This window comes from Chiloscyllium plagiosum, unplaced genomic scaffold, assembly GCF_037043375.1.
Source record: "Chiloscyllium plagiosum isolate Xiang-an unplaced genomic scaffold, Cpla_swu_hap1 HiC_scaffold_26, whole genome shotgun sequence".
Lineage (NCBI taxonomy): Eukaryota > Metazoa > Chordata > Chondrichthyes > Orectolobiformes > Hemiscylliidae > Chiloscyllium > Chiloscyllium plagiosum.
The window spans coordinates 57881417-57889795 of record NW_028270164.1 but is presented as its reverse complement, the minus strand read 5'-3'; the positions used below and the strand labels follow the sequence as shown (position 1 = coordinate 57889795).

General features: G+C 48.9%; 1 protein-coding gene across 2 annotated transcripts in view; it reads right to left on the bottom strand.

Annotated features, from left to right (window-relative positions):
- Positions 1–3668: 3668 nt before the first annotated feature.
- The window catches only part of sycp3 (synaptonemal complex protein 3), a 75545-nt gene continuing 70834 nt past the window's right edge, over positions 3669–8379 (bottom strand). For both annotated transcript variants that reach the window (XM_087973826.1, XM_043716300.2), the window contains one exon: positions 3669–3926. In XM_087973826.1, coding sequence (XP_087829952.1) covers positions 3873–3926 — 54 coding nt within the window. In that variant the 3' untranslated portion in view covers positions 3669–3872. The remainder of the gene's footprint in view (positions 3927–8379) is intronic.

Genomic DNA, 8379 nt, shown 5'->3' with positions numbered 1-8379 from the left:
GTCTTTGGCGCTGTGAGGCAGCAGTGCTAACCACTGTGCCACCGTGCTGCCCACAGGATGCGAGGGAAGGGATTACTGCATCTTTGGTGATGATTTTTGCGTTCTCACTGTCCAATTGATCGGAGGGAGACAAATGTTACTCCTTTGTTCAAAAGGAATAGAGATAACCCTGAGAATTACAGACCAGTCAGTCTTACGTCAGTGGTGGACAAATTATTGGAGAGGATTCTGAGACAGGATTTATGATTACTTGGAAAAGCATAGTTTGATGAGAGATAGTCAGCATAACTTTGTGAGGGAAAGGTCATACCTCACAAGCCTTATTGGATTCTTTGAGGATGTCATAAAACACATTGATGAAGGTACAGCAGTAGATATAAATGGATTTTAGCAAGGTGTTTGATAAGGTTCCCCATGACAGACACATTCAAAAAGTAAGAAGGCATGGGATACAGGGTAATTTTGGCTTTCTGGATACAGAATTGGCTGGTTCATAGAAGACAGAGGGTAGTAGTGGATGGAAAGTATTCAGCCTGGAGCTTGGTGATCAGTGGTGTCCCACGGGGATCTGTTCTGGAACCTCTGCTCTTTGTGCTTTTTATAAATGACTTGGATGAGGAAGGATGGCTTAGTAAGTTTACAGATGATACAAAGGTTGGTGGAGTTGTGGATAGTGTCAAGGGCTGTTGTAGACTGCAACGGGACATTTACAGAATGCAGAACTGGGCTGAGAAGTAGCAGATGGAATTCAACCTGGAAAAGAGTGAAGTGATTCATTCTTGAAGATTGAATGGAATGCAGATTACAGGGTTAAAGCCATGATTCTTGACAGTGTGGGGGAACAGAGGGATCTTCGGGTCCACATCCATAGATCCCTCAAAGTTGCCACCCAAATCGATAAGATTATGAAGAAGGTGTATGATGTGCTGGCTTTCATTAGCGGGGGGGATTGAGTTTAAGAGCCACGAGGTTATGCTGCAGCTCTATAAAGCCCTGGTAAGACCACACTTGGAATATTGTGTTCAGTTCTGATTACCTCATTATAGGAAGGATGTGGAAGCTTTAGAGAGGGTGTAGAGGAGATTTACCAGGATGCTACATGGACTGGAGGGAATGTCTAATGAAGAAAGGCTGAGGGAGCTAGAGCTTTTCTCATTGGAGCGAAGAAGGATGAGAGGTGACTTGATTGTGGTATATAAGATGTTCAGAAGCATAGTTAAAGCGGATAGCCAGAGACTTTTCCCCAGGGTAAAAGGAGGAGGCATAACTTTAAGGTGATTAGAGGAAGGTTTAGGGGAGATGTCAGAGGTTGGTTCTTTACACAGAGAGTGGTGGATGCATGGAATTCACTGCCAGCAATGTAGTAGAGTCAGCGACATTCGGGACTTTTAAGTGACACTTGCATAGGCACACGGATGATAGTAAAATGTAGGGTATGTAGGTTAGTTTGATCTTACTGTAAGATAATAGATCAGCACAACATCAAGGACCAAAGGGCCTTTACTGTGCTGTAGTGTTCAATGTTCTGGTAGTGTGCCTCAGGGGTCGGTGCTGGGCCCATTGCTATTTGTTCTCTATATCAATGACTTGGATGAGAATGTACAAGGTATGATTAGTAAGTTTGCAGATGACACTAAAAGAGGTGGTATCGTGGACAGTGAGGAAGGTTCTCAGAAACTGCAGCAGGATCTGCAGCACGGTGGCACAGTGGTTAGCAGAGACCCGGGTTCAATTCCTGACTCAGGCGACTGACTGTGTGGAGTTTGCACATTCTCCCCGTGTCTGCGTGGGTTTCCTCTGGGTGCTCCGGTTTCCTCCCACAGTCCAAAGATGTGCAGGCCAGGTGAATTGGCCATGCTAAATTGTCCGTAGTGTTAGGTAAGGGGTAAACGTAGGGTTATGGGTGGGTTGCACTTCGGCGGGTCGGTGTGGACTTGTTGGGCCGAAGGGCCTGTTTCCACACTGTAAAGTAATATAATCTAATCTAAAGCTGGGGAAGTGGGCCGAGAAATGGCAAACGTAGTTTAATATCAATAAATGTGAGGCCTTGCATTTTGGAAAGTCAAACCAACATAAGGGTTTCATGGTGAATGATAGGGCCTTAAGGAGTGTACTGGAACAGAGGGACCTTGGAGTTCAGGTGTACAGTTCTCTGAAAGAGGAATCACAGGTAGACAGGGTAGTGAAGAAGGCTTTTGGCCCACTGGCCTTCATCAGTCAGGGCATTGAGTATAGAGATTGGGAAGTATGTTGGATATTGATGAGGCCGCACTTGGATATTGTGTTCACTTTTGATCACCTTGCTACAGGAAGGATGTTATTAAACTGGAAAGAATGAGAAGAAATTTACATGGATCTTTCCAGGACTCAAGGGTCTGAGTTATAGGGAGAGATTGGACAAGCTAGGACATTTTCTTTAGAGCATAGGAAACTGAGGGGGATCTTATAGAAGTGTATAAGATCATGAGAGGCATGGATAGGGTGAATGCACTCAGACATTTTCCCAGGGTTGGGGAATCGAGGACTAGAGGGCATCAGTTTAAGCTTAGAAGGGAAAGAATAAAAGGGAACCTGAGGGATGTTTTTACACAGAAGGTGATACACGTATGGAATGAGCTGCCAGTGGAAGTGGTTGAGGTGGGTACATTAACAACATTTAAAAGGCGTTTGGACAAAACAAGGATAGGAAAGGATTAGAAGGATATGGACCAAGTGCAGGGAAATGGGATTAGTATGGATGGACATTTTGGTCGGCATGGACTGGTTTGGACCAAAGGGTCTGTCTCTGTGCTGAAGGGGCTCTATGACTCTAAGGTAAGTATTCCTTGGGGAAAGGAAGCTGAGGGGACATCTAATAGAGATATTCAAAATCATGAAGGGTCTGGTCAGAATAGGTAAGGAGAAACTGTTCCTACTTATGTTGGGATCAACAGTGAGGAGGAATAGTGTTGAAGTAATTAGTAAAAGAAATGAAAGGGATACAGCCAAAAATGTTTCAATGCAATGAGTGGTTACGGTTTGGAATATCTTGCCAGATTGTGGAGACTGCTTCAATCAGAACACACAGAAGGGAATGGGCAGTACTGTGGTTCAGTGGTTAGCGCTCCTACCTCAGCACCAAGGACCCAGATTCGATTCCACCCTCGGGTGACTGTGTACAGAGTTTGCACATTCTTCCCATGTCTGCGTGGGTTTCCTCCGGGTACTCTAGTTTCTTTCCACAGTCCAAAGACATGTAAGTTATGTGGATTGTCTATGCTAAATTACTCAATGAGTTCAGCGTTGTGTAGGTTAGGTGGGTTAGCCATGGTAAATGCATAGTTACAGTGCTGGGGAATGGGGATGGATCTGGGTGGGATTCCCTTCAGAGGGCCAGTGTAGACTTGTTGGGCTGAATGGCCTGTTTCCTTACTGTAAGGATTCTATGGAATTAGGTTCTTATATGGAAAGAAGTGCAGGAATACAGGGAAAATACAGAGTATAGCACTAGGTGAATAGCTCATTCAATGAAGTGGTGCCACACCTGAATGGCTGAATGGCCTCTTGCACTGTAACAATTGAGACTTATACCTCATGATTTTTTGTAGATATAAAATAGTGTTGCATGTGATACAAGTGTGATAATATAGATGGAATGTAAAGATAGAATTACTAACAAGATGGCAAAATTAAATTGAGTTAGTTTTAATTTGATTAACAACTTCACCAACCAAATGGGCAAGCACAGAAAAGCTTAATCTTTACTGCTACAATTAACATGAAAGTAGATTTAAAATTAACCAGCATTTTAAAATATCAACTATAAACTCAGCTACTGTTACAAAGCCACATTTCGTAGAATGGTTTCCAAGCAGTGTATCTCCTGAATGCTGTCACATTAGCATAGATTGTAGAGATTTCCGTACTGTAGCCATCTCCTGTTGTTGCTATGTGGTGGGACAGAAAGACAACACATTACTGATCAATTGGAATACAAGCCACCCGTCTAAGATTCAATTATACTTCTCCCTGAAAGGACTGTTTGTAGACAACTCTATCCAGATCAATTAACTGGATTTACATTAGGTGCCTCAATGTTAGAAATTTTAGAATTAGAATTAGATTTTATTGTCACGCACACTCAAGTACAGGTCGACACAAGTACAGTGAATAGTGCACCTCCCATGTTTGCTTGTGAAGGATGTGACTGATCTACTTGTAAACCATCACAAGCAAATTCAGATTGTTAATCTGGTATTACGCACATGGAAGTTCTGCATTTGTAATGCAGCCAAGAAGTCACATCATAACTGTTTGGGGAGTAACAAACACGAGGTACAAAATTAAGAGTCATAATCTCAAAATTACTGCCCGAGCCACATGCAAATTAGCTTAGGGATAAGAGAGTTAGGGAAGTAAACACCTGGCTGAGGGAGTGGTGTGGGAAAGAGGGGTTCCATTTCATTGTGGCATTGACAGCGGTTTTGGAACTGGGGAAATATGTAATGGTGGGACAGTCTACACCTGAGGTTCTGGGACTAGGCCAGACCTGTGCCACATATAACAACAGTGACAGTGCCTCACACCTGATGACCAGGTTTTTTCCCGCGATGGAGAGCGACCGTAGCTTCCATCTGCCCAGTTTCTGCCTCACTTTACTGATACGCTCCTCCCAAGACTTGGCGCATGCCCCAGCCCCTCCGAACCAAATACCCAGCACCTTCAGGTAGTCAGTCCTGACGGTGAAGGGGATGGAGGATTGGTCGGCCCAGTTCCTGAAGAGCATGGCCTCGCTCTTGCCTCGGTTGACCTTGGCCCCTGAGGCCCGTTCGAACTGGTCACATATGCACATGAGTCTGTGCACGGACAGCGGATCCGAGCAGAAAACGGCGACGTCATCCATGTACAGGGAGGCCTTAACCTGCAGGCCCCCGCTGCCAGGAATAGTCACCCCTCTCAGGCTCGCATCCTTCCTGATGGACTCGGCAAATGGCTCTATGGAGCACATTAACAAGGCAGGAGAGAGAGGGCAGCCCTGCCTGACTCCAGATCTGACTGGGAAGCTATCTGATTCCCACCCGTTGATTGAGACTGCACTGACAATGTTGGTGTAGAGCAGTCTGATCCAATTGCAGATTCCCTCCCCAAAGCCCATTTTGGAGAGAACATCTCTCATATACGTGTGTGATATCCTGTCAAAGGCTTTCTCCTGGTCCAGGCTGATCAGGCAGGTGTCCAACCCTCTGTCCTGCACGTAGGTGATCGTATCCCTGAGGAGTGCGAGACTCTCAGTGATCTTCCTGCCCGGCACAGCACAGGTTTGGTCAGGGTGAATCACCGACCCCAGATCAGACCTGACCCAGCTGGCGATGACCTTTGACAAGATTTTGTAATCCGCATTCAATAGTGAGATTGGTCTCCAATTTCTGATTTCCTCCCTCTTCCCCTTCCGCTTACAGATGAGGGTGATGATGCCTTACCTCATGGATTCACTCATGGTACCTGCCAGAAACATACTGACATACACCTCCAGCAGGTCCTGGCCAATCAAGTCCCACAGAGCGGAATAGAGCTCGACCGGTAAGCCGTCGCTTCCAGGAGTTTTATTCTTTTCGAAGGATTCGAGGGCCTTGGTCAGCTCTTCCAGAGATAGCGGCTGGTCCAGCCTCTCCCGTGTTCTGTTATCTAAGACCTCTGTGATAGAGGACAGGAACGACTGGGAGGCCGCGCTGTCGGTCGGCTTCGCGTCATACAGACTGGCATAGAAGGATTTACTGATCCTCATGACGTCAGCCTGAGATGACGTTACCGAGCCATCTTCTTCCTTCAGGCTGCTGAGCACAGAGCTCTCTTTGTGCACCTTCTGGAAGAAGAAACGTGAGCACGTCTCGTCCTGCTCCACCGAGCGGACCCTGGACAAGAAGATTATCTTGGAGGCCTCCGAGGCAAAGAGCGAGGCTTGCTGGCCCTTCACCTCCTTGAGGTCCTCTGTGACATCCACCCCCATCGTCTGCAGCAGGAGCAGGTTCTGCCTACTTTCCTGGAGCTGGGACAGTTTTCCCCGCCCTCTCTCGCCTCCTGAACCGTTCTTGAGGATGAAGAACCTCTTGATGTTCCCTTTTACTGTTTCCCACCAGTCCGCTGGGGACTCAAAGAGGGGCTTCACGGTTCTCCAACCTGCGTAATCCCTCTTGAGCTCCTCAATGTTTCCCGGGGTCAACAGCTTGGTGTTCAGCTTCCACGTTCCCTTACCAGCCCGCTGCTCGTCCTGTAGGTGACAGTCGGCCAGCAGGAGGCAGTGGTCGGAGAAGAACACCGGCTTGACGTCGGTGGATCTGACCGAGAGCGTTCGGGACACAAACAGGTAATCTATCCTTGAGCGGATAGACCCGTCTGCCCATGACCAGGTGTATCTACGCTGCGCTCCGTCTGCAGGGGCGCTGAAGACGTCGTGCAGCTTGGCATCTTTTCCTGTGTCCATCAGGGCTCTGGACGTGGTGTCCAGTTTACTATCCCTCCCGCCGGATCGTCCATCTGCATCAATTATACAGTTGAAGTCTCTGGCCAGAATGACCGGCCTGGACGTAGCCAGCAACAGTGGAAGCTGCTGCAGGACGGCTAACCATTCACTCTTACCCACTGGGGAGCATTCCTGTACATGACGTCGGTGACCAGGAGGCGCCTGCCCACCACCTCCTTAACCTCGGAGATGGTGAAGTTGCCTCCTCTCAACAGGATACCCAGGCTGGAGGCGCAGCTATCGTTGCCCCCCGACCAAACTGACGGCCCATGGGCCCATAAGCTCGACCATCTCCTGTAGCTGCTGAGGTGCGGTATCCCACACTCCTGCAGAAACAGGACGTCGGCTTTAACGTTGGCCAGGAAGGCCATCGTAGAGACACATCGCGTAGCCGATTTAATGCTATGTACATTAATACTGGCAATTTTTATCCCCATTTTAACAGCTTATCAGGTTTCCAGTGTCCATTTGCTGTTGGTCCTGCCTCTCTGGGGTAGCTATCTGCATTCCTGTGGTGAACGCGAACTGCTGCACACTCGCAGGGCTGAGGTAGCTGGCTGGCTCCATGCTGCAGGCATTTCCCTGCTCTGGTGTCTTCAGGTCGGGCCCAGGGTTCACACAGTCCTGTTCTCTGTCTGACAGCGGGGCTGTCCGAAAATCGCTGCTCCCAGTTACGTGGAGCTGTGGGGTGATGGGTACCTCCTGGTTCTCACCGGGTGGGGGGTGGTCTTTACCAGTCCCCTCAGAGGGTTCATCGTTTCCTGTTTGGGGGGTGCTGCCCTCCATTCTCCCCGCGGCGCACTGTCTCTTACTCTGGTGACGACCCTCTTTATGCCCGTCCTCACCATCCGAAGAGCTGCCTGTATCCTCCTGGTGCAGGTGTCATTTCTCCCTTTGCTGGGTGGCCTTGGGGGCCTGGCCAGGTTTCCTCTTCCTGTTTTTTATAGGAATCCATTCCTCTGCCTCCTTGGTTTGCTCCTCCATTTCCTCCGTGTGTCCTGTGGGAGTTTGGATTGGTTGCTGCACCTCCCTGCTGGCTGCTGTCTGCTCCGCTCCATCCTTCTGGGTGCCCCCAGACACCGTTCTCCTGCTGTTTTGTGGTACCTTGCTGGCCTTTTGCGGGCCACGGCTCGTGTTGCCACCTCCGGCCATCTGCGTGTAGGTGGTGGCCCCTCGTCTTGGGCAGGCTTTGTACATGTGGCCCGCCTCTCCGCACAGATTACAGTTCTTGGCCTCTTTGCATTCCTCGGTCGGGTGACCCTCCTGCTTACAGTTTCGACAGATAGAGACCTTACAGTCCACCACCATGTGTCCCGACCTCCTGCAGGTTCAGCACACTTATGGCTGCCCTGCGTATGTCAGGTACCTGTGCTGTCGCAGTCACCCGGGCCATCTTCCACTTTATATGGAGATCAAAGATGGACCGGGTCCGAAGGGACTCGATGTACAAAGATCTGGGCAACGGGAGAAAAAAACACATCCAATGCCACCCTCACCCTGATGGCCACCTTTGTGTGTGGCTGCATCAAGCTGTGCGTGGATCCCCGGTACGCAAACACCAAGTGTCACTACGTTCTGAGGTTCTACCTGTCCCCGGTGTTGCGAAGGATGGGCCTGGCCTCGCTGCCGCAGAATGCTCCAAGTATTTGGACCGTTCCGTATCACCTGTCCTTCGTGAAGAAGTTTATGAAGAAAAACACCTTTGACCACAAGTCCATCAGGAAGTGGTCAGCACGTAGTGTCCTTGAGACCCTTCGGGAAAAGGAGAGGGTGGATCCTGTTGAGCGGTTCCCTGAGCAGACTGTCAAAGTCATTTGGCAGAATGCCTCATCGCCAGAACCTTCCAACAAGCACCAAGACATGGCTTGGCTGGTGGTGAG